The 26,183-nt window shown below is 42.0% G+C and overlaps 2 protein-coding genes across 14 annotated transcripts in view; one reads left to right on the forward strand and one right to left on the reverse strand.

Annotated features, from left to right (window-relative positions):
- Positions 1 to 851, forward strand: part of pikfyve (phosphoinositide kinase, FYVE finger containing) — a 32,006-nt gene extending 31,155 nt beyond the window's left edge. For 8 of the 10 annotated variants that reach the window (XM_040006737.1, XM_040006730.1, XM_040006731.1 and 5 more), the window contains one exon: positions 343 to 851. In XM_040006737.1, coding sequence (XP_039862671.1) covers positions 343 to 458 — 116 coding nt within the window. In that variant the 3' untranslated portion in view covers positions 459 to 851. The remainder of the gene's footprint in view (positions 1 to 342) is intronic. The other 2 variants (XM_040006733.1, XM_040006736.1) reach the window with 1 other exon arrangement.
- A 2,015-nt stretch (positions 852 to 2,866) lies between these two features.
- ankrd44 (ankyrin repeat domain 44) overlaps positions 2,867 to 26,183 on the reverse strand; it is a 33,474-nt gene continuing 10,157 nt past the window's right edge. For 2 of the 4 annotated variants that reach the window (XM_040006764.1, XM_040006766.1), the window contains exons 5-28: positions 23,131 to 23,331; positions 22,552 to 22,639; positions 22,201 to 22,343; positions 21,264 to 21,476; positions 20,231 to 20,309; positions 20,025 to 20,139; positions 19,850 to 19,932; positions 16,925 to 17,033; positions 16,398 to 16,466; positions 15,850 to 15,990; positions 14,664 to 14,729; positions 13,897 to 14,008; positions 12,975 to 13,046; positions 12,681 to 12,882; positions 11,754 to 11,841; positions 11,539 to 11,656; positions 11,070 to 11,292; positions 10,806 to 10,893; positions 10,609 to 10,692; positions 10,375 to 10,520; positions 10,205 to 10,287; positions 9,955 to 10,037; positions 9,603 to 9,694; positions 2,867 to 7,106 (exon numbers count right to left, since the gene is read on the reverse strand). In XM_040006764.1, the coding sequence (XP_039862698.1) occupies positions 6,847 to 7,106; positions 9,603 to 9,694; positions 9,955 to 10,037; positions 10,205 to 10,287; positions 10,375 to 10,520; positions 10,609 to 10,692; positions 10,806 to 10,893; positions 11,070 to 11,292; positions 11,539 to 11,656; positions 11,754 to 11,841; positions 12,681 to 12,882; positions 12,975 to 13,046; positions 13,897 to 14,008; positions 14,664 to 14,729; positions 15,850 to 15,990; positions 16,398 to 16,466; positions 16,925 to 17,033; positions 19,850 to 19,932; positions 20,025 to 20,139; positions 20,231 to 20,309; positions 21,264 to 21,476; positions 22,201 to 22,343; positions 22,552 to 22,639; positions 23,131 to 23,331 (2,958 nt within the window). In that variant the 3' untranslated portion in view covers positions 2,867 to 6,846. The remainder of the gene's footprint in view (positions 7,107 to 9,602; positions 9,695 to 9,954; positions 10,038 to 10,204; positions 10,288 to 10,374; positions 10,521 to 10,608; positions 10,693 to 10,805; positions 10,894 to 11,069; positions 11,293 to 11,538; positions 11,657 to 11,753; positions 11,842 to 12,680; positions 12,883 to 12,974; positions 13,047 to 13,896; positions 14,009 to 14,663; positions 14,730 to 15,849; positions 15,991 to 16,397; positions 16,467 to 16,924; positions 17,034 to 19,849; positions 19,933 to 20,024; positions 20,140 to 20,230; positions 20,310 to 21,263; positions 21,477 to 22,200; positions 22,344 to 22,551; positions 22,640 to 23,130; positions 23,332 to 26,183) is intronic. The other 2 variants (XM_040006765.1, XM_040006767.1) reach the window with 2 other exon arrangements.

Below are 26,183 nucleotides of genomic sequence, written 5' to 3' on the forward strand. Positions count from 1 at the left end.
GTTAAAGCTCGGTGTCAAATCTGAGCACATAGACGTGAAACCTAAGATAAATAAACTTTAACACAAAGCAAATGAGAACAACAGAGAGAAAATGGCAATAGTGGAGTTACTCTCCAACATATGAAGCCTGAGCTTTTAGCTCACAGGAGGTTCATGTGTTGGCTTCAATAATTTAAACTTCAGCCAGTTTTATAAAACACTTTGAGTGCTTAGGTAGAGTTTAATATAAATGTATATGTGTATATATGACAGAATGCTTTTGTTTTTCTTCTTCATCGGTGTACTTCCAGCTGAATTACAATCCTCCTCCTCCTCTGACGTGTTGCTGTGCTTTGTTTCCAGGGAAGATGCCCACTGTGGTTTCTCCGGAGCTATACAGAGCTCGCTTCTGCGAAGCCATGGACAAATACTTCCTGATGGTCCCTGACCACTGGACTGGTCTGGGAACTAACTGCTGAGACTGAGTACTGATCAACAGAAACACAGCCGCTGTGCACAAAGCAGACTTTCCTGTAAACGCCTGGCTGAGAGCTAGAAGCACACTGGACCTTGTAAATCTTTAAGAATGGTGCAGGCTAAATCCTGACAGACAGCAGTGTCATTCCAGCAGAGCCAGCACTCTGCATCCGTGGCATTATGAAAACAGTCTAGAACATTCAGTTTTATCCCAGTATAATCAGGTTCTAATGACTAACCCTCTGGATTCCTGTTATTTTATAATTAGTGCCATGAGTGGAGCCACTGACGGTAGTCGCTGTGGCAGTTTTAGTTTGTTAAAAAGACTCATTCGTGTAATTTAAAATTTGTAAATGTAAAGAGATTATGTAACTATTAAAAGGTTCTTATCAATATCTTCTGTTTCCACTGGTGTTAATGAAGATAGATGCACGAATATAGAATAGAATAAACCTTTATTATCCCCCAGATGAGAAATGTCGGAGTTACAGAGCTCTTACAGCAAGGGAAAAAAGAAAAATGAAAGGAAGACACAAGGTGGTCCTATAAACATAAGCAACCGAAGTTCGTATATACATGTTGTCACCTCAGCCCTCAACATACATCTATGTTGCAATGGCTCTTCTTAACTGCACTCTTTATCAGACAGAGAACTGAAAGACAATCAAAAAATACTTCCGGCTTCTTGCTGGGGATCATTGTCTGTTTTTAATATTATTTCATTCATTTCACAGGATCAAAAACAGGGTTTAACCAATCATGAGAGTTTCAGTTACACTGGATGCTGTTAAAGGATGAGTGATGAATGAATGGGACCGTTAAAGTACTTTACTTGAGTCATCACCCAGTTCTTCTCAGCACTGTGGAACATTTTAGTGTCTTTCAGCTTGTTTTGGGGCTTTCAGGCTTTCCCAAACCACTTCATCACATTAATTGACCTGTTTCTAATAATTAAATCTGACAATAAGCACACTGTCAGACATTTCTGTTTTCTTCTGTGGGAAATGAGAAACAAGTGTTTTTGTGTTGTTTTTAAATAGTCCATAAATTAATCCTCTTAATGCCCCTTTACTTGTGATTGGCTAACATCTGGGAGCCTAGTGAGGGGTAGCAAGCAACCTGTCTGTACTTCATGGGTGTGCTGTGCCTGTAGCATTGACCATATAAAGCATATGCTCTGAGAAACATGAACACGGACAGTGTAACGCAGGTGTCAAACCTAAAGCCCAGGGACCAGAATCAGCCCAACAATCAGACCAATGAGGAGCACGACGTCCGAGCGGCATTGAGGAGAGTGAGCACAAAGAAAGCGGCGGGGCAGACGGCATCACCGGCCGTCTGCTGCGCTGCTGTGCTGACCAGCTAGCAGGTGTGTTCTCTTCCATCTTCAACGAGTCCCTGGCGAAGTCTGTGGTCCCCACATGCTTCAAAAGATCCACCATCATCCCTGTGCCCAAGAACAGCAAACCCTCATCCCTGAACGATTACCGGCCAGTTGCACTGAACTCAGTAGTAATGAAGGTGTTCGAGAGGCTGCTGAAGAACATCATCTCCTCCTCCATCCCAGACACCACAGATCCGCTCCAGTGGTGAAGAATCTGGCATCATGGTGCCAGGGACAACCACCTCCAGCTGAACGTCAGCAAGACCACGGAGCTGGTGGTGGACTTCAGAAGGAGTCAGCACAGAGACTACAAGCCCATTATCATCAATGGAGCTCCAGTGGAGAGGGTGCAGTCCTTCAAGTATCTCGGTGTCCACATCTCCTCAGACCTGACATGGTCTGCCCACATTCAGGTCCAGACCAAAAAGGCCAGGCAGCGCCTGTACCACCTACGACAACTGAGGAAGTTCAGGGTGTCTCCAGAGATCCTCAGGACTTTCTATGCAGGTGCTGTGGAGAGCATCCTCACACAGAACATCACATCCTGCTCAAGGAGCGTGTCAGGTTACATTTCACTCTGTGTTATACTTGTATAACTATGCATGTGACGAATAAAGAACCTTGAACCTCCAATCAGGCCCTGCTAGGGAGCTCTGGAAAATGTGAAGGACAAAAATGTCAGACTTTTAACTGTATTTTCAGCTTTTCCTACTGATAAAGACCCCACGGTCACTTACAGTATACTGAAGTAATTCAGTTACACACATCTGTAATTTTACACATTTAAAATCTGTAAGCACAACTTGTGCTTTCTTTCATTTACTACAGCAGCATTTCTTTATCATGTAGAGACATATTGTTGAAATTACTCTTCTCTGTCTTAAACTAATCATTGATTACATGAGTAGTTAGGTTTCTTTACACTGACAGAAACTGGCTGTATGTGACCCACAATGTAAGAGGAGTCTGACATCTCTGCTGTAATGAGTCTCCTCACAGATTGATGGAAAAAGAAAAGAATTGGCATGTTTTTAACTCCAAACAGATTTTTATTGTTGTACAGTTAATATAAAACAAAGTGGAGGTGACAAACAGCCCTCAGCATGCCGTACTGCATCAGGAACTGCTATGAAAATCACACGACGATTGTCAGGCCTGCTGAAGCTCATTTTCTGGTTGAATACTGGCGGACAGGCTCTGTCTCTCAGGGACAGCGGAGGCAGTAAAGACTGTGCTTGCTAACAATATGTGTGCTTATCTGGCAGCTAACAGGATTCACAACTCATTACGTTTTAAATCCAAAGTCAAACAAAACCATCTGGGATGGAGATTTCTTCATACAAAGCTTTCCCTTACAGTACATAATGTACAAAAAAGCAGGTGGATTTCATATCAGTACCTAAGCTAGTGCGCACACACACACACACACACGCACACACGCACACACACACGGCTGGAGATATTGTCTTTTTTTTCTTATTGTCAACAAATGACTGATAACTAAGTCCTTGCTCTGAGCCGCAGGCCTCGACTGTTGTTGCAAAGTTGAAATCGATCTTGCTGTAGTAAGACTCACTCGGGTAACAATAACAGAAGACTAAAAGGCTTTCCACTCAGAATACGTTGGAAATCAAAGGCTTCCAAATACTCACTCAACTGGGTGAGTATTACAAGTTAATCATCTAGCAGGAAGAGTATGAGGTCTGACGGTAAAACCTCCTTAATTTATTGCATGAGGAACAAAAGGATTTATGGAGCAGTGGATTTGTTGACAATAAAATTAGGGGGATTAAATCTCCAGCCTTTAACTCTCTCGGGTCTAAGTTGTCACAGGTGGTGACCCCGACCCTACCCTCGGCAAGCAAACATCATTTTTTCCTTTTTATTACTTTGTTCTCCAAAATCTTGGCAATCAGGGGCCAAAGAAAAAATCAGTTCAACTGACAACACGAAAAACAATTCACATTTTTTGCAAAAACTCAAAAACAAAATGATGACTTAGACCTCAGAGGTTTAAGGTGACAAAACAACCAAAACTGTGTCAAACACTGTCATTCAATACAACATAACCACTCATATTTAGCTCAACGCATTAAAGAATAATTTCACACAATTTCAAAAAAAACTGGTGGTACCTGGTGGTGCTCAGCCACGCCTAGTTTTTGTTTGTCCAGGTTTTAAGATTTGCACCTCCACAGAGAGGAGAAAGAGCTCGCTGTTTTCACGGTTTCAGTCATTTCCCAACTTAAACGATGAATCAAGTATTCCTTCTTTCTTCTTGCAGTGAGATTTATATTTATAGGTCCATTCAGTAACTGTGCTTTCAGTCACATCATATGACCACAGCAGCACATCAAGTCTGGTTTTACAAGTTTGACCTTCAAATCCATTTAGCAGCTCCTCATAACTGACGGCTGGTTTGGAACTTTCTTCTCACTTTTAAAAGTGTCTGGTGTGTACAAAAGGCGAAAAACCTACACAAACAATAAAACGGTAGAGGTCTGAGGTAAATCTCTCAAAGCATGGCTAAAATCTGCACCACTCGGTACCACCAACACTTTTCCTATTTTGCAATAATAGTGAACTCATCCTTTCCAACTACTAGCACAGGATATGTCATAAAAGAAATAAAAGACTCATCAAGGCACTGGACACATTTGAAACAATGGCACATAGCTGGCAGAGCGACAAACAGTGGGGAGGAATGTGAGGAAAGTGGTCAAAGCCCTGTGTTAATTTACATTTAAGTGCTGGCATTGTTTGTACCATCGTGTAATGGATCATATATAGCACAACAGAGCTAAACAGAGCTTTTCATTGCCTCAGAAATTTGGTCTTTGTTGAGAATCTGGGCATTTACGATTAAACATTAAAGTACAAAAAAGAAGCTTTGCCTGGAAGTGTGCAAGCATGCACAACACAACAGGTAGGGATGCAAATGGAGTGAAAACAGTGCAGATGGCCATTCAAGGCCAGAGGACAAAATGCATAAATCTTAGTCATAATCTCATCTTTCAATCTGATCTCCTTATATTCATCACTAGGTACATCCCCATTACCTTATCACATCACTCCATTAAAAGTACAGATGGTGCTTCAAAGAATCAAGAGAACAGCCTTTGTTTCATGGCCACAGGAAGTCATTCAAGTGGTGGACAAAAGCGTCTTTATCTCTTCAGTCTGGTTTTAAACTGGAAGAACCCCCAGGCTGGTTTTAGCATAGTAGCAATGCTAACCCCCATGGTTGATATCTACAACTCCACCTGTGATACATTAGTTCTTGACTTTACACCACATACTGACAATACTGAATGTTTTGAAAAATGTCCTGAACAATAGCGTTAGATACCACTAGCTTTGATCTAATATAGTAAAAACACTTTGTGCTAATGTAGCAGCTATTTTCTTTAGGCTAACAGCACTGCTAACGCAATCCTTTTTTTAATTGAACTAGGATTTTGACTTATCTGTGTAGCTACTATACTACCATAAAATGTACCACGCTTTGATTAATATAAAATTAAATCAGATATAAATGTATCCTTCAACATGAAACGTCTAGAATGGCTAACATAGCAAAAGATTTGTCAGGATTATGCTAACGTAGCATGTATCCATGTCCTCTTGAGGCTAACGTTAACTTATTTAACATTAACAGACTATCATTATTACTGCTCAGCTCTTCTGAACACAGCTTTGTGCCTCAGTGTTTGCATTAGCATTTAAATTTATGCTGAAACACACGTGACTGTGGAACTGAAACGAACTTGGGATATTTATTTATTAATTGACGTGAGGGAATGTGGAAAGAAGTGGAAAAACTTCAGGGACAAATATGTTTACCCAGGATGTTTCCATCAGCTGGAAACATCAGTGGACATACCCACTTGGTAATTAACATGTAATGAACCAGCACAAGCATAAATGCTGACGGCCACTTACGTGGGTTACACATGGTAAGCTCTACCATGATTTACCACAGAACTCTAAATCAGGCTTGAGGAATCTTTCGTCAGGGCTGTGTCATCTGGATTTCTCGATGTAAAGGTCATTGAGATGTACCTAGTGTTTCGTATCCTCTATTCTGGTCTACAGTTGAACTAGGAACGTCTTTCGGAGAGGCCACACAATTCCCATTCTATCCAAACGTCATCCAAACCAAACAAAAACCTACAAATTTGTGCTTCAGCTGTTAAACAGTTAAAAACAAGCTCTATGTACCTGTTTATGTGACCTTTTGTCACATGTTCATTATTTACTCGTGGAAGTCAAATATTTGGTACAACAAGCCTAAAATCATAAAAAGTTTAAAATTACACTCTGATTTCTTAATAGTCTCCTTCGTTTTGTACAAACAGTTAAAAATGGCTTTTTTTTAAAAAGACAACACGAGTCTCCGCAGCGAGCTGCTGTGCCGTGCAGAGACTAAGTACCGAGGTCGTTTGGATTTAAGCACCCGTGAGTAGAAAGAATGAACCGTGGTGTAAATTAACACAAGCATGCAGACCCAAACTGGTCCAGATCGAGTTCTTGTTCACGGAGCGACTCGTTGGGCTCCAGTCAGTCAGTCCTGGGCAGTGCAGCTGCTCCCATCTTGGTTTTTCTTTTAAAAAAAGAGCATTAAAAAAAAAGAAGCTGCAGGGTCTCCAGCCTGGCGTCAAAGCAGAGCGATTCAGTTCGTGTTCATGTTCCCAACATGAGGAACAGAAGATATAGACACTGCATGTGGAGCACCAAAGGTTCAATATTAAACAAACAGAAGACATGAGAAATATGAATATTATTTAACCATCTATTAGAAAATATTCCAACTCATCTTACGATTAATTATTGTCCACAAGTTATTTATTTAATATTGAACTTTTATGGGCTCTATGAATGACCAAGTCTCTATCCTTCTCCCTCAGTTGTGCACTCAAACACTGCATCATTCCTCGCCGAGGAGAGAGGTAAGACGTTCACGTGCACTCTTGGAGGTAGGAAGCTAGAGAGTCGGTTTAGAGGGGTCAGAAAGTTTCGGAATCCTCTGAGTCGTTCTCTGTGGTTCCCTCGCTGGATGGTCCCGAGGGGTTCCTGGGGCTGCGTGACGCCCGAGGGCCAGTGGATAGGCCTTTACCCCCCTGGTGGGGTATATGCCTCAACAAGGACCCTGGGGAGGGAGCTCCAGAGCTGCAAGGTGAGCAGAAAGGCATCATGGTAGCCAGAATGAGAGCCAAACAGTCAGCCACCTCTCTACTAGGAGCACAAGCCAGAGCAGGCGTCAGACCTGAGGTAGAGCGACAGAGAGAAAGAACGGAGACAGAGGGAGGGAGGGCGACAAAAACGGACAAAAAGGAGGAACAGAGCGAGACGTGGACAAGGAGGAAGCGGAGGAAGGCAAAGCAGCATCGGAGCAGCATCCCGTTAGAGTTCAGCCAGTTGACAGTGTGAGCAGACAGAAGGGGACAGCGACAACAACAGCAGCCCGACACCAAAGTGGACAATAAATAAACAAAGCGCAGTATAGTCACAAAGTAAAATAAAAACTGGAGACCTCATCTCATCTAGCTGCAAAACAGACTCCCATATTAAAAATATGACTTTATATCAAAAAATGATGTGTTTACTTGCAGGAAAAGATGTTGGTTTTTCATTTCCATTGTATTTATACAGCACCAAATCACAACAGTCACCTCAAGGCATTTTATATTGTGTGGTAAAGACTCCACCATGACAGAAAGAAAACCCCGATAATTAGACAAAACCTTATGAACAAGCACTTGGCAACAGTGGAGAGGAAAAACTCCCTTTTAACAGGAAGTAACCTCTGGCAGAGAGGGCATCCACCTGCTGTGATTGGTTGGGGATGAGCAGAAGGAACTGTACAGGAGGTTTGTATTCAGTGTTTTTATATTTTAAAGTTTAAGTTTCATTACAACTTTACCAATCTCATCCGAGCCTTGTTTTCCCACAGGTTTCTTCCTGTTAAAAGAGTGTTCTTCCTTCCCACTGTCGCAAAGTGCTTGTTTATAGGGGGTCAGCTGATTGTCGGGGTTTCTCTCTGATATTAAAGAGTTTTTAAATCATTTTAAACATATGATTTGGTGTCATATAAATTAGGGCTGTTCGATATAACGATATATATCGGATGACGATATAAAAACATCTGTCATTTCATTTTACACTATCGTTTGTTTCGTGGTGTCGCAAAATAAACTGTTTACAGCAATATTTTTTCATGGTTTTGATGGTCACTGTAGTGGCTATATTAATTTGTTAAAGTTCTCTCTTTCTCTTATATTTTATATAACCACACTACAGACGGACAAGCGCCTGTTTTTATGCGTTGTCATTAGCAACAACGATGGTAAAACCATTGTTTATTTTCCACATAAACCTTTCACAATAAAGCTCAAGATCCTGTTGAGACTTTTCAAAATAAACGGAATCACGTGAAAGAGTATGCAGAGTGTTTACGGATGAGAAGCAAAAAAGAGCCGCCAGGTGCTAAAAAATAAACCTTAGACTCAAACGTTAGAACAGGCTTTTCCCCGCAGCACGCCGTGTAATAAATACAAAGAAAACGGCGGCCATTACAACTTATGTCTAAAAATGTATCGTTTCATGTATCGGTTAAAAGACTCGACTCCAGGTACACGACGCCCAGCTGGAAACACTTCACGCAAGTCGAGCTGCCCGAGATTCACAGAATTTACAGAAAATGTTAAATTTTGTGATTTATATCGTTATCGGGACGATAGATGTCTTATATCGGGATATGAGATTTTAGTCATATCACACAGCCCTAATATAAATACAGTTTTATTCATTCAGGGTATGGAGACACTGTTTTTTCAGTGGCATTAGCAAAAAGCTGTCCACGTGTAGCTCTACGAACAGCGTGTATTATTATATTCTGTGAAAATGAATCTTTTGTTTTTATAGCTTAACTATTTTTGTTCTTACAATTACCCTTGATAAAACAAATCCTTAGCCCATAGTAGTGAAAAGAAATGGGGTTACAACTTAATCTAAAACTCCAGTAACTGAATATATACAAAAGTACTTCATCCAGTATTGCTGATCTAAGCTAATCAATTATGGACTTTCAGGTTTAAATTGATCTATATCCAACAAAACAAAGAACAAAGAACAAAGAAAGCTCACAAAAAACACATGAACAGCTTTAATCCGGGTTTCCACAGCTTCATATAAAAACTCCTGGCCCCCAGTCGCCTGGTATCAAACACCTGTGGTATCACAGTCCTATGTATCGCATTCACATGATTTTCAGAAAACCTGGCCTCTGACCTTCCCGTAGAGCTCAGATTTGAACTTGTCTGTGATTTTTAGTAGATACACCTGTAGTATCAATTTCTAAATCTTATGTCAATTCATGCTCTTCTTTCATTTCCTGCCATCAAATAAAAGCCAAAAAATGTCACTCCATCGAAGATTTACTTTTATCATTACGTTTTCCAAGATATGGGTGGACTAGTAATTGTGCCGACCTCGAACAGTAACAGGCCTGCTTTCTATACCCATCCTGTCTGTCTGTTGCTATGTAACAAACCCCAAATTCACTTGAAAACCCTTCCTGCACTCTATAAAACTCACCTAACTCTACAACGAGTGGTAACCCTTTTAAAAACTGTTTTGTCTGCAGCAAACGTGGAAAACAGCATTAAAGCTTTTCAGTAGACAAGCTGAGTCCATGCTGAGAGAAGGAAGACATTCATGCAGGTGTGCAGTCAGGCCCTGATAAGTACTGAGTTTACCGTACCGTTCTCATCCACCGTCTGAACGTTGGCTCCTCTGGACAGCAGCTCCTGGACCACCTGCTTCAGACCGCTACGAGCCGCCAGGTGCAGAGGACTGACAGAAAGTTACACATAATGTCACTCATGGTTACACAAGTACTCTTGTTTAACTGAACTACATCACCTCTAGTGAAACAGGTTTTCAAATTCGTTTAATAAAATGTTCACAGTATCTGAAAAACGAATTTTATTTATTTTACTTGGACTGATCCTGGACCAAATCTTTACATACATCATTTCAAAAGCTCTTGTTTACAGTGACACATGTGTTTCCTATATGCACAGACATGAGGGCCAAAGTATTTTCACACTCACGTTTGCAGCGCTGCATTCGTGGCATTAATGAGCGCAGTGTCAGACAGCTTCTCGAGGATCAGCAACACACAGTCTTCCTTCCCCTGGAAGAAGAAGGACTCAAGTTAAAAAGTCCTCCAGAGTTCTGCATAAGTAAACAGCACTGAGGTCTCATCTGTGAGCCTTCCTTTCAGTAAAACAGGTAAACAAAGGTCCCACAAAACTGGGCCAAACACTAATGCTGGAGCGTGGTGCCCCCTTGTAGACGTACATTACTGCAAGCCAGGTGCAGGGCGGTGTTGCCGTCCTTGTCAGTCAGACTGAGGTTGGCACTGGCGCTGGTCAACAGCACCTCTGTACAAGACAGAATACAGAGCATGTATAAAAAACAAAATCACTGCTCATTTTCTGAACATAAGCACATGTAAAACAACTCCATACCAAGAGCCCCGACCCTGCCCCTCTGAGCAGCCATCATCAGCGCAGTGCGACCCGACTGTTCTGCGACGTCCACAGGTGCATCGTGGGAAAGGAGCAACTGGACACAATCGACATGACCGGCAAATGCTGCAGCATGAAGAGGAGTCCTGGAAGAGAGAGGATGGAATGAGAACAAATGGTGCTCGGCAGCATGGGAGGAGCTGCGCTGGCGACATGTCCACACTCGCTTCTTACCTGCTCTTAGCATCGCAGCAGCCAGCGATGTCTGAACCCATCGCCTCCAGCAACAGCGATGCACATGGCTCGTGATCATTGGTTCTGAAAGACAAAACACAAACAGGAGTTCAGCGACTGAAATCGGCCTCTGAAAAGCAGGAAAAACACTATTCCAGTAGCAAAAAAGACGACTCCGGGATATCAGTGTGACTTACACAGCGCAGTGCAGAGGGGTGAAGGGGTTCCCATCAATACAGCGGCAGCCTTTCTGTTCTAGCAGGACCTCCACACACCCTTCATGACCTACACACAAACACACACTTTAGGGAAAAGTTTCCTAACTGGAGGTCTCGTCCTGTTAAATGGGAGTTCTTCCTCCCCACTATCACCAAGTGCTGCTCACAAAGGACTGTCTGTTTTGAACTGAATTTACTTTTTTTTTTTTTAAATTTAAAAACGTGTCTGCAGGTGCCACTAACCATAATAACAGGCCCAGTGCAGCGGTGTGTACCCGCTGTGGTCTCTCAGCGGGGGCAAGGATGGCGCCTCAGAGCAGGCGATGCTCAACAGCTCACTCAGCCAGGAAGCGTGGCCTCGGGCAGCGGCCAAGTGGATGGCTGTACGACCGCGCGAGTCGCCGAGCAAAACCGAAGCCTCCTGCTCCAGCAGACACTGGATGCACTCCTCCTGACCACACAGCAGCTGAGACAACAGAGCAGAAGCTATATAAGAATCTATAATACAAATCTGAAAGAACATTTCCTGTTTGTCTCTTTTTACAAGTCTTCTAATGAATAAAGCACATTTCCAAGAAGGTCCCTCCTAAAAATGTTAATGGGAGTCTAATAGGCCCTAATATAAAACTTATTGCTTCTTTCTTGTCACAAATGAAAGAAATTATAAATAAAGACTGCACTAAATCCACACAAACACAAGTTCCGCGCTCACCCCAAGGTGCAGCGCTGTGAGGCCGTGGTTATCGGCCACATTGACATTGGCTTCCCTTTCCAGCAGCAGCGACACGGCGTCGACGTGACCTCCGGCCACCGCGAGCATCAGAGGAGTCCTGCAGACGAGGACGACATATTTAAGAGGGAAAACGGAAAGGGACGAATCGCACGAAGCAAACAGGACGTGTGGGGGCGGGAGCGAGGGTCACTCACTGTCCCTGAGAGTCAGCAACATCCACGAGGTCTGAATTATCCGATTCATCCAGCAGGAGGCGCACACACGTAGTATGACCATTCATCACTGCAAAGAGAACAAAACACAAGATGTCACAAACGTACAAATCAGCTCTGTGACACAAAGGTTGTGATGACTTCTGTCACCACTGTAGAAAAAAAAAGTATTTAACCACCTGTTTTTTCAGCCACATGGGGAACAAACTCTAAATTTAGTTCATCTGAAGTGTAGTTATAGGCAACCCAGGCTCGTGAGCAGCACATACATGTGCTTCAAATGAACAATAAGGACTCTTCCATTCTAAGACTGCAGATATCTGAAGCTACAGAGAGCTACATTCAGTCCAAAGGTTAGGCATCTCAAGTATGTTCAAATGATGCTCACATTGCTGGAATAAGAGGACACAATAACTAAGATGACCTTTGATACACTAAAGAATCCTGCCCAGAGGTGCACGAAAAACAAGTGTTTCCTATGATTCTGAAGTAATGAGTTAAGGCTGGAGGAAGAGGCCAAAGCAATTTCAGACATAAGAGACCCAATGCTGATGTTTAGTGTAAAGCTTTTCCACATAAATAACACATCTTATACTTGGATTTCCATCTAATTAAACAACCATCCCAGGGTTTGGTAATCAGCTGTTTGTAGTTTCACAGTCCACGTGTGTTTAAAAAAGCTTTGGCAGAGGGATTAAAGTGTTATATACACCGACCATATGCTGATTTCACTACAATTTTTCACATATAGAAATTATATTTTTGATTAATTTTTTTATCTTTTGGAACAAAATAACAACATCCTTGCTCTTGTTTTGAAAATTCAGTCTCCCAGACCAGCTATCTTATTTCTGTTTCCTGTTTTTCTACAAATTGCCAAATTGCATGCTTCCATGTTTCTAAGCTCACCTGCAAGGTGCACCGGGGTGCGTCCATACTGCTTATCAGTAGTGCGTGGCGATGCTCCCTGGCTGAGGAGGGTGTGAACGCAGTCAGAGTGACCACGGAGAGCAGCCAGCGCCAGAGCTGTCCTCCCCATCTCGTCCCCTTGGTCTACCTCTCTCTCCCCCTGCAGCAGCACCTCCAGGGCCTGAGCATGGCCATGGTACGCCTGAAGAGAGAAATTACTGTTTAAAAATGTAAATTAAAAAAAAAAAAAATAGGATAACCTACTACAAATCCTTTTATCCGTTTAATACTGACAGCGAGGTGCAGCGGGCTCCTGGCATGTGGAGATTCAGAGTCATCTTGGTGACCGCCATCTCTGTCCAGCAGCTGGAGGTCAAAACAAAAACAACGTGAACACAGTCACCGTCTGTTCATGTGCTTTATCAAATTTAAGTAGCTCTGTTTTTCAGGGATTTACTCAGAGCTCTTTTTTGTTTGTTTGTTACATAAAAGACTTGATGCTCTAACTTAAAACACCCAGATTTCTGGCATGTGGTGAAAAAGTGATAGGCCATGATAGGCCAGCAGAGAAAGAAACTCCCTCCAGACACTCCCCAACAGTACAAGCATTTCCTCAGTAAGGCTTCAACCATATTCAACAACATGTGACAGGAGTGTGAGCATCTGTGTGAGGACTTTAGTCTGGAGACATCCTGTTTGTGCAGAGTGAAGGCAGTTTGATTCAGTCAGGGTTCAGAAATAGGGTCCAATCGAAATGACTTCATTACTGGCCATTACCTTTTTATACTTTTGCTACCCATTTAAACCATTGTTTTTAGTCAGCTGTTTTTAGCAAATTAGATTAACTAATCAGTAAATTTGTTGTTTTTAGCCTGCTACTTTTTCAAAGACAATTAGTTTGTTGGCAAATTGTAACAAGCTAACTTACATTTAGCTAGCTGTTAGCTTACCTGTTACTGTCAGCTAGCTAATACTATGTCAGATTTGTTTCGGGGCTCTTTGGTTTTTATTAGATTTGACTGACTGAGAGAGCTAGGAAAGGGGGGCAGAGAGCGGGGACAATATAAAGCAAATTTTCAGTGACTCTCAGAGGCTACGGTGACCACCGGTCTATCCCTAGCTGATGCTACTCTTTCCCCATTAATAGCCCTGGTTGGGGCACACTGGGGTTAAGGGGCTAAGGTGTGCTATGTGTCACACGTTTGTGTAAACTGACCAGTTCTAGACAGTGCCTGTGTCCATAGGCTGCGGCGTAGTGGACAGGGTTGTAACCCTGTTTGTCTTTCAGTGAGGCCGTAGCACCGCTCTGAAGCAGGAACTCCAAACATCTGCAACACAAACATGTCATTTCAGAAGGCAGCTCGAACCACAGAGAACATGCTTAAAGCACGCACGCTTATGACATCAAGATAACAACGTTTTAAATGTTTTATGTGTTTTAAATGTATAGTGGTGAGTCTTGACTGGAGCTAAATGTCAGTTACACATCACACATGTATGCTATAGACTTTGTGTTTAATGATAGTCTTTTATCGCCATTTGTTCTTTAATTTTTTATTTATCCAATTTTGTTTTCTTTTTTTTCCCTTTTTTGTTTCTTTTTTTCATTAATAAACTTTGAGAAAACTGTGAAAATCACCTGTTATATTTCCTGTTCCATTTTTTAACATTACTATTTACTTTGATATATTTTGATAGATTTATTTCTTTAAGCTAATCACATTTGGCTACATAGTAATAGAATTTATAAATTTTCTATACTACTATATGCTAATCATTTATTCATTACCTTCAGTGAATCAGTTTTTTTTTAATCTAAGTATTCAGTCTATTTCATCTCTTTTTGGAGATGTCTCAAAAATGTCGTTTTTGTTGTTTACAGTTTCATTTAAACAGATGCGGTTCTACCGTTCAGTTTTTGGCATGTATTGTAGATTTGTGCATAGCTTTGGTCAAATTTCAGTAGATTTTGTTCCCACTCACAGTGCTGCCTCCTTCTCCCTTTCTGCCTGAACGCCTTCACTCTCTGGCTCCAGAGCAACACGACGTCTATGAGGGAGGAGACAAACAGAGGATCAGGGTAAAAATCAGATGGGCGTAGAGATAGGATGACATTAAGTATCAATATACTACATACATACAACACGCATTAACAAAACAAAAACAAAACAGCCTATTTAACTATGTGCATCATCACCTGCCACTGCTAACACGCTAACTGAACTAATACTGAACGTAAACCTGCAGACCATGCATGACTCAGTGACAGCATCACCTCTGGTTACCATGGAAACAGTAGGTATGGCTCAGCAGGTTTCTTTATGTGGTAACATAGGACAGCTAGCCAGATTTGTGATGCACCATGGAGGGGGTGTGAAGAGCTCAGCTCAGCTCCCAGCCAGGCGCTCGATAACCTGTTAACGTCTGTCTCCACTCATTTTTGTGACTGAGGTAAACGTGGAGGACTCTGCTCAACACATCTACTGAGATGCACTGATAACTTCTTCCACCTGGTGGAAACCCAACAGTGAAATGCTGCTTATACACTGATCAGCATAAGTATTTATCATTGTAATATAGTAACCAGACGTATACTGTTTCTACACAAATGCATGCAGCGTCTTCGAATGCTTGTATTGGTGCATTTATTTCTTCAGCGTTACCGTGACAGTATTAGCCAAAGTGCTCATTTTAAACTAGCTGGCCTTCTCCTTTAAATGTTAAATTAACTTTTAAACCAGATGTAGTGAAGATGGTTTAATGTCAATGCAATACTTTAAAGAAATGTGTGAATACAATGTGAAAACAGGATCATTGCCTGAAGCTTTATTTTAGCAGTACATCCAGCTGCAAACTCAGGCTCTCAAAGGAGCATTCTGCTGTTTTAAAAGCCACAGTGTGCTCAGTACAAAGATCAGAGCAGCTAATAAACAGAGTGAAGCAACAAGAGAGTCACATAGTCCCCCAAGGAACTGTCTACAACACAGCATTTTAGACTTAAACTCAAAATCAAACCGAAATAAAAAAATAATATGAATATAAATATAATTAGATAACTTTGGATTGAAAATGCCAACAACTTGACCAAGTTCAGCATGTAAGAAGAAAAAAGAAGAAAAAAGAAAGAAGTGGCTGCAGCTTTATGTAAAGTTTTTGAATGCTTGCTCACCTTCTATCCAGATCTGAGGCAGCAGCATAGTGCAGGGCGGAGCGCCCCCACTGGTCTGTGGCATTTATGGCAGTGCCACATGCCAACAGAGTCTCCAGACACTGATAGTGACGGCTGGCAGCCGCATAGTGAAGAGGAGTCCTGGAAGTGAGAGAGATTCAAATGAAGACAACAAAAGTAACTTAATTCAAAATGCAATCAAAGGGAAACAGATAAGATAAGATAAGATAAGATAAGATAAGATAAGATAGATAAGATAGATAAGATAGATAAGATAAGATACTTTATTAGTCCCACACGTGGGAAATTTGTTTTGTCACAGCAGGAAGTGGACAGTGCAAAAGTTATGTATCAAAAATTAGAATATAATAAGAATAAATAAAGTACAGAATAGAATAAAATAAAATACTATATACAGTAGAATAAAATAGAATAAAATATACCATACACAAGAATTTGAAGACCAATCTGCTTTTTTTCTTTCCTTTTTATTTTGACGTTTCTTAAAAAGTTTAGAAAGCTGTTCTCCACACAGCAACATGAAGTACCTGCCACACTTATCTCTCCTGTTGTGGTCTCCTCCACTGCTCAGGAGCAACTTGACACAATCCACATTACTGCACAAAAACACAGAGACGGCAGTTATTACTCAAAATGACGCTTACAGGTGAAGGATTTATGATCCTTAGGCAAAAGGAAAATGTTTGGTTACTGAAAAACATGCAGCATAACACTGAACTGCTGAGCCAGGTTCTGGCAGAGGCTCCTGCCCATAGGGGGCCATGTGATTGTTGTGATTGTTGTCTTAACATAATCAATAAATAAAACATAATCAAATTAATGCCATTAACACCATGACTTGTTCTCATATTTAGACCATCATGCCGAGGCTAACACAGGCACTGGTTTTATTCCGTTACCACAGCAGCTAATGTTATCATGTCCTGGCTGATGTCAGAACACAAATGATTTTCCATTTCTGGAAGATTTTATCATATTTGTTCCACCTGGCAATTTCTCCTCAGACCTTTGCTGCACTGACTATATTCTCATATCTGGAAAGTAATGGACTCACCCTCCGGCAGCAGCAGCGTGGAGGCAGGTCCTCCCCAGCGTATCTGGAGTGTCTATCTGAAAGCCTGCAGACAGGACCGAGTCGTTACACATTATGCTAAACCTCCGACCTGATGGGAGCAGCGCAGGGAAACGAAGGAGGGCCAGACAAGACAGCAGCAGCCATCACAGAGAGAGAGGAAGAGAAGGAGGCGGAGAGGGAGACAGGGGTTAGTGTGACAGGTGGGGAAACGAGGGTTACACAGACGATCATGCACATAGAGGAAAATACAAGGACAGGTTACACACAGAGAGAGCCACACAGCTTATCTTCAGGTCAGAGACACATTCAGACAGCCTCACAGGATAAAGTGCAACAAGGCAAACGGCGCAACGCAACACAGCTTGAATTAAATGGACGTTTGACACTGTAGGATGATTAGGATTTTTACAGATACGCAGATAAATAAAGTCATCATCAAATTAATCCATTATTATGGTTCTGCAATGTTTACATGGGACGTTTTAATCAGAGGAAACGTACATTTATTTAGAGGTAAAGCTCGTTTACATTTATAGGATTCACCTTTTGTCTGCTAATAATCCAGCAGATTACTCTGATTGTTCATCTTTAGACATATTCTGCCTTTGCATTAAATATAATGGAATGAAGTAAGCACCACAAAAACTGAACAAAACTCAACAGTCATTTCTTTTTTGAAACATTGTGATTACTTAGTAGTTTCATGTAGGAACTGGGATTTCTTTTGGCACACCACCCCGTGCTAAAGTCACCACGGCACCATGAAAACACCAAAGTCACCCAGTAAAGATGGCGTCCACCATGAAACTGCTCACAACTACGCTTTTTGGAGTAACCTAGTTATTATTCCTGGAGGAGAAATTACTAGTAAATTTTTGGATGCATTTCCGAGAAGGCATTTTCTCTAAAACTGGTGGACTCGTGCTAAAGTCGTGCACATTTCTTCCCATCCTGAAACATTTACTCAGTTTAGCTTCTTAAATATGATCATTTTCAGTTGCTCCTCCGAACTGCTCATTTTAATGTTATTCTTTAGACAAAACAAGCCATGCAAAGTCATAATTTGAAAGAAATTGTGGAAATGAACAAAAAGGCCTTTAAAGAATATTTGAAACTTGTAACGGGCTGTTTCTATAGCACTGAATTATAAGTCTTACCGAGTCCAGGCTCAGATTGGCACAGGCTGCACGTACACGTGTACGCTTTCTTTCACATCCACATGATTATCAGAGTTAGACCTACAATTGCATAGCTGACAGGAAATCACTCTTGAGATCCACGGTATGAAGGATTTTGAAATCCAAGATTTAGCTGTGGGTGCAGCAAACACAGCATTGCTGACCAAACCCAGTACTGCAGCTGCACAACACACAAACACATGTAAATGACTTCTTTGTTGTTCGCTGCAGCAGCTTAGCAGAGCCATGTGAGGAGCCCAGTTTCATCCACACACAAGCGCTGGCGCCTTGTTAAATCATCAAGTTAACTGGAAGCACGAAGAAGTCGGGTCTTTTCCCAACTTTTGTTTAATGCAAAGTTTCTTCGTCTGTTTTCAGAAATAAACGTTTAGCAGATGATATGAGAAGAAAATTATTTTACAGCACAACCAGCAGATTACTCTGATTGTTCATCTATAGACATATAGATATAAAGCAACACGGAAACTTTCTGATGTAAACAAGATAACTGCTGATAGAGGAGAATTCACAGGGATGCACTGTGTCCGGAGGGAAAATGAGTAATGAGACTGAGGCCTTGTCTTTTCAGGAGCATTGTGACCTGAATTTGGCTGGAGCTGGACGTGCCTGTGCAGAACAACAGCTGGACTCAACGCTCACTGAAGTTACACTCCAAGATGAAATTAAGACAACAGAAGTCCTCAGTCAGCACACTGAGGGCAACGTGCACATACGTAGAAATGCTGACTCGGCGTTCTTGGAACAACAAACAATAGCAAATAATTTCACTTTTTTAGACAAAAGCACATAAAACACTGTTTGTGTTTGATTGACTCAAAATGCTGTTAATGAAAATAGCATCCGTTCATGCATTTTTCATCAGCTGTTGCTAGCTAGTTATTATTTTTTTTCAGAAACAACCAGTTCACCCTCCTCCGCTCTGTAGGCGCTTGCTGAGCAGCTACACTCTGTGCTCGTGAACTCGACTTCCTGTTCTCTGTGGACACGCTGTGATGTAGCTGACGAGTACATACAAAGAATGCTTCCTGTGACACCAGGAAAAAAAGGACCATGTAGTGCAGGCTAAAGACCAACCAATGTATCAGCTGATGTTAGCTATATGCCAGTCTATCAATGTCTGCATTTATTTTAATAAATAAGAGATGGGAGAAACCTTCTTCAGGGAACTTATGAGTGTTGAAGTTGGATAGTTTGTCCACCAGAGGATGTGCCACATGTTGCCCACACCTGTTTGAAGTCCCACAAACACAACAGCCAGCTGATCGTATCAGGTCAGGCAGACAAATATAATGTTTTGTACGTCTCAATAAGACGGGAAACATCATAGGACGATATATCAGAATTTTGAATTTTAAATCAGCAAATTTTGTTACTAATGTTAGAAAATACTGGCAATCACCAAGGTCACCGCTCAGGTATCAATTTCAGAATACTAGCTGACTTCCTTCTTGTGTTATTGCATTCAGAAAATGTTCAGAAAACATGGCCTCTGACATTGAGGTCAAACTCGTCCGAGATTATTATTAGACACACTTATGGTATCAATTTGAGCTTCTACATTGCCTCATTCTCAACTTTTCGCATTTACAAACATTTACTTTATTTCAAGCTTTGACTAACTTTGAAACTGTAGCACCACAGGGCAGAAAATAAGGCAAAGCTAAGTTTAACTAAATCCATCATGCACCATTTCCCAGTTAGCTACCTGACGACAGCAGCTTCCGGCAGCAGTCAGAGTGCGCATTCAAGGCAGCCAGGTGAAGAGGAAACATCCCGTGGACTCCTCGCCTTTGGGGAAAGACATGGATATCTCTTTATCTGCATAACACGTCATTGTAACCAACAAAATTCTCAACAAGTCAACAAATAAACAAACAAACCTGGTGCAGTCGGCTCCGCTGGTGATAAGCGTGTTGATGAGGAGCTCGTGGCCATAGCGAGCAGCAATGTGAAGGGGAGTGTTGCCATCCTTGTCCACACTGTCGATCTCTCCGCCTGAAACAAAACGCGAAAAAAATAATGACCCTGTGGAGTTAAGGCAGCTTTAAGACACCGCGAGACAAACACAAGCATAAAGAAGTCTCACCGTTCTGGATGAGGGTCTGGGAGCGAGTGAACCGTCCGTGAACCGCAGTCATGTGGAGAGGACTCTTTCCATCCCGACTCTAACGTGGATAGAGAAGAAAAAAAGGTTTCGAATGAAACACGGACTTCAGACTTCAGTGTTTTTTAATGAGCACCCTTAGCAGAAAAACACCCCCAAAGCGTAATGTTGCCACTTCTGTGCTCGACTCTGGGGACGGTGTTCTTTGGGTCACATTCAGTATTTTCTAGAACATTTTTACATTTCGTAATCCTCTCATTCGACATTGTAGAATCCTGGTAATATTTATCATTTAACATTCTGCAACTTCCCTGTTGCCTTTGGTGGACAAATTATGCAACATCAGCACTCATAAGATAACTGAAGGGTATTTCTCCTGTCTCTGCTTTACTTTGCAAAATTTAATTAATCGGCAAATAGCCACAGTTCATTTATTTCAACACTTTAAAATCATTTTCAAGAAAGCCCAAAACATTGACTAAAAAAGTTTTTAGCTTTAGCATTTAGCATGTTGTACCAACTAGCATGTCCACAGCATGTCTTTATCCTGTCTTCCTTCTCTCACCCCAACCGGTTGCAGCAGATGGCCCCGCCCCTCCCTGAGCCTGGTTCTGCCGGAGGTTTCTTCCTGTTAAAAGGGAGTTTTTTCCTTCCCACTTTCGCCAAAGTGCTTGCTCACAGGGGGTCATATGATTGTTGGGTTTTTCTCTGTACGTATTATTGTAGGGTCTACCTTACAATATAAAGCGCCTTGAGGCGACTGTCGCTGTGATTTGGCGCTGTATAGATAAAATGAAATTGAACTGAGCTGAACTACTCGAACTGTCGACACAGACACTTCAGGTTCAATTGCAGCAGCACTCGTTTACCACAGAATACTAAAACACCTCTTAATGTGTCTAAACTTAAGTCTGTATTTTTTTATTCCATAAAAATAAAAATAAACATCACCATTACCCTCGATATACAATAATAGCTGGGCTCCAGTCTTGCCAGTAACTATATTTCTCTGTACCTGTACATTGACTTCGGCCCCATTGTTGACCAGGAACTCCAGGCAGAGCGCTCCGTGTGTGGAGGCAGCAGCAAAGTGCAGCGGGGTGAAGCCTTTGTTGTTGGCCTGGCTGACATTGGCCCCATAATCAATCAGCTCACTGACAACAGCGTCCTGACCATTGAAACAGGCCACGTGGAGAGGCGTGTTTCCAAATGCATTGGGCTCATCTATCTGTGGTCAGAGAAAACAGAAACATATAAAGACTAGGTAAACTCTTTCAAGGTGCAAAGGGAAAACAGCACAATCAGCTCAACTTGACTAGTACGTGTCAAATCAGTTATAACTCCATTAAAAAGCAATAAAGCTAGTAAAAATATTTAGGGCATATTTGGGTTAGATAATAGTTTATGTTTAGATAAAAGTAATAGACTCTATGCTTATGCTATATGCTAGCTAAAAGAAGTGAACGAAATGGTTCACTTACTGAGGTCAGCAGCAGATTTCTGAGGTATATAAGAATGAGCTGGCTCTAACTTGTGAACGATGCAATGAATGCTGGTCATGTTAGGATTGGTCTGTTCACTCAAGAAGGGACTGTCTGTCTATCTCTGTAGGGCATTCTGAAGTAAACAATCAGGCGTATGAGTGACACGCAGAAGGAATGTTTTGAGGATTTCATTTTAGATTCAAGGAAAATCTGACTCTATGTATCTTTTTTTCCCTCTTTTATTTAGTTAGTGGTAGTTTTCACATTGAAACAGCAGAGGTACAGTGATGGCATTTTGAAAAGCTGGAGTGGGATCTAACTACTCTCCACAACATCCTCTCTACTGTGAGGGATCACTCGAAGCACTCGGAGTGAAAGTAAACTTCTGAATGTATTTTTGTTTGCAATGTGGACTGTTTGAAAATTAGGGACAAAAGCGTGTGTTTACGTGGGTGTATGTGTCCTGACCTCAACAGACAGGTTGAGCAGGTGTTTGACGACAGCAATCTGTCCACTGGAGGCTGCCGTGTGAAGCGGAGTGTATCCTCGTTTGTCTTTGCAGCTGATCTCTGCGCCTTTGTTTACCAGCAGGCACACCACATCCAAGTGACCTGAAGGGGGATTATAAGAAACACTGACACTCAGCTGATTGGTCGTCCTTTTCACCGAAGCACTGCTCCGATGAACCGCTGATGTATTTGTAGACCTTAGAGGTTGTTGTTATGTTTTTGTTGGTAGGTTTTTGTTATGTTTGGACTGGTTTTCCGTTTCCTTTATCTCTGTGACATGTGCTTAACAACCTTCACTTTTGTCTCTTACCCATGAAAGCTGCCCAGTGCAGAGCTCGGCCATCCTTTTTATCAAAGGCATTGATGTTGGCTCCTTTAGTGAGGAGAAGGTTTACCATCTAACAAATAAACAGAAAGGACATGAGAAGGAAATATTAGAGGGAGGTGTGCGCAACAGGATGTGTGAGTGGGCGGGTCTTTTTATAACAGCATTGTAAATCCATCTCATCTCTCAGCCCAGTCGCCGCATAAACACACCGGAGGGCCTATCGAGCAGAAATGAAGGCACCGTCCATTCAGCTCCGCTCCACAAATCTGCCGCCTCTCATTGTTAATTTTAGATCTGGCACGCTGGTGAATGATTCTGTCTAAGATGAGGAGTGCTTCAAAATGCACAGCCCACTTAATAATCCCAGTGACACAGCTGCACTCGCCCACCTGTTTCCTTCAACCAAGCTATTCAACCAGAACAGCACAAAGGACGGTTACGTCACAGCCTGTTTATTTGTGAACTGCAGTGTGAAGCGCAACCGAATGCGGCCCCACTCTGCAGCTTACGTGCTGATCATTTACTTCCAGTGCTTAAAAAGACGGCTCCAGGCTGCTTTACCTCAGTGTGGCCGTTGAGGGCAGCGTGGTGGAGAGCAGTGCGTCCACCACGATCTGACACGTTGACGCTGCTCAGCAGTGGGATGATGATTTCAGCGCATCGCAGCGCGTTATTCGCTGCAGCGACATGCAGCGGCGTCTGCCAGTTCTTGTCCCGCGCGTTCACGTCAGCAGAGTGGCGGATCAAGACTCGAACAGCCTCCTGAGGAAGAATTTGGAATTTTGCACATACCTGAATCATGTGACACCTGAATAAATGCAGTCCAAGCCTGCAGATAAACTGATCAGTCAACTGATATCTCAGAACATTATTTAACTAATGAAAGTAATGCCATTAAAACAGGGTAAGCTTCCTCTTTGTAAATCCCCTCCTGACTAACGTACTGAGACAGTTTTTACTTCAGCTCTTTTCTTTAGCTAGCGCTATCTAAGTGGTGCTTATCTTTGAAATGGGAGGAATTTTTTTAAAGTGGCTTTGAAACAAATAAATAAATAAAGAGTTTTCTTGTAACGATGTGAGTTTAGGTTATTTAACGGAAGACACTCCCACTGAGATGTCACATGAAGCTCCGCATAGGCATCAATGATTTTACAATTAGCCTTACTAATGTTATAATTAATATTAAAATTATCAGATATTATTTATTCTAATCTTTTTAGTATATTCACCTCATTTAAGGATTTCCTCATACTTCATGCTGTTGTTCCTATAACAGTATTTATTCTCAGTAATCAGCACATCAGTGAGAACACAGTTAAACCTGTAACACGTCCTAGGACTGTTTAACATTAACTGAGCAACATATTTTCTGTATATACAGCTGTGCAAAAGTCTTGAGCCACAACTTATTTCCTTATATTTTGCTTTCAGGGAACCAGACTTGGACTACTTAATCGAATTAGAAGAAAGTACATGATAAATGGACCGATTCTTACATAGCGCTTTTCTACTCTACTGGTCTGCAGTACGTTGGCCCCACAGGGAACTGTGCTGGCACCGTTTCTCTTCACCCTCTACACTGCAGACTTCTCCATCAACTCCCCACGCTGCCACCTACAGAAGTTCTCTGACGACTCTGCCATAGTCGGCCTCATCACAGGTGAGGACGACTCAGAGTACAGACAGTGGACTCTGGACTTTGTGGACTGGTGTCAGCAGAATCACCTGCTGATCAACACCGGGAAAACCAAGGAGTTGGTGGTGGACTACCGGAGACGCAGACCCACCACACTGACACCGGTGAACATCCAGGGAGTGGACATTGAGATAGTGGACTCTTATAGGTACCTGGGTGTTCACCTGAATAATAAACTGGACTGGAGCCACAACACTGATGCTCTTTACAGGAAGGGTCAGAGCAGACTCTACCTGCTGAGGCGGCTGAGGTCATTTGGAGTCCAGGGAGCGCTTTTAAAGACCTTCTATGACTCTGTGGTGGCATCTGTCATTTTTTTACAGTGTTGTATGTTGGAGCAGCGGTTTATCGGCAGCTGAGAGGAAGAGGTTGGATAAACTCATCAGGAAGGTCAGCTCTGTTCTGGGATGCACCCTGGACCCAGTGCAGGTGGTGGGAGACAGAAGGACTCTGGCCAAAATAACATCTCTGATGGACAGAGTCTCCCACCCCATGTATGTAAATGTTGCTGAACTGCAGAGCTGCTTCAGTGACAGACTGCTGCATCCTCGATGCATGAAGGAGCGTTTCCGCAGGTCCTTCCTCCCTGCAGCTGTCAGTCACTGTACAATCAGAACTGCTCCCAACAAACAGATGTTTACATCTGCGCTGTAACTGCAATAATTTAATCAACCAATTCGCACTACAACCTGGTTTGCCTCTTATCTGTAGTTATTTTTATTTCACTTAATAATGGTACAGTACTGTGTTTATAGTAACCATTATCCTTAATGTAAATATGTAAGAAAAATTGCGTATGTTTCTATTCTGTGTCCTGTGTACTATTTGTTTGTATATGTGTCTTTCTGGCTGCTGTTACAGCCAAATTTCCCCTTGTGGGACAATTAAAGGATTATTCTATTCTACTCTGAGTACTCAAAGCACTTTACACAACTTGTACATTCACTTGAGTACTTTTGGTGTCGAACTCCTCGAGGGCCGGCGTCCTGTAACTTTTCCATGTGTCCCTGCTGCAACACAGCTAAATAATATTAGTTGGTCATTAGAAAGACTGTATAGAACTGGACTGCAGGTGGCAATTCAGCCATTTGATTCATGTCACAGCAACTCCTGAGTGAATGAATAAGGTGCAATAAAAGTACTTTTAGAAGTACATTTTTTCTTTAAAACTTGCACTTTTATTTAAATATACTTGAGTAGGGTTAGGTGTCAGGTGTGTTGCAGCAGGGACACATGGAAACGCTTCAGGATACCGGCCCTCGTCATTGTCATTCCTGTGCTTACTATCTAACATTCATATGCATTCATATTCCGATGGATGCATCGGCGTTAGCATCTTGCTCAGGGATATTTGGCATGCAGACTGGAGCAGACTGGGATCGAACCCCTGACCTGCTCTACCACCTGAGCTACAGCCAACTCCAGAAGCTTGCCAAAGAGAGCTCAGGCTATGTTGGTGAATTAGGATGTTCATTCCAGACATTGACTTTCAGCCTTGTAAGAATTGTACAAACTCTGCTTTATCCTTACAAACTATATTTCCCTGGTTGTTTGGTCATGTTTCAACTTCCCATTTCCCTGGCAAAGAAATGAGGGGTGGATCAAGACTTCTGAACAGTTGGAATATCTTGCACTTAAATGTAAAGACAGTGATCAGAATTTGAAAATAAAGTTAATCTGTCACATAAATACATACAGTCTAATAAGCAAGAGCTTGCTAAGACTCTAACCACTCTTAACGTGTACATATAAACCCATGATACTTGGTATCATAAACTTGGCTAATATAAACATTTTAAACACAAAAACTAGACGAGAATTTGCCATCACACTGATAATAAGTGCGACCTGAATATCTATAAATGGGCACACAGCCAGTGGAGCCTTCAGCTAGTCCTGCTATGATGAATTACCAGTA

This window comes from Simochromis diagramma, unplaced genomic scaffold, assembly GCF_900408965.1.
Source record: "Simochromis diagramma unplaced genomic scaffold, fSimDia1.1 OVJJ01000514.1, whole genome shotgun sequence".
Classification (NCBI taxonomy): domain Eukaryota; kingdom Metazoa; phylum Chordata; class Actinopteri; order Cichliformes; family Cichlidae; genus Simochromis; species Simochromis diagramma.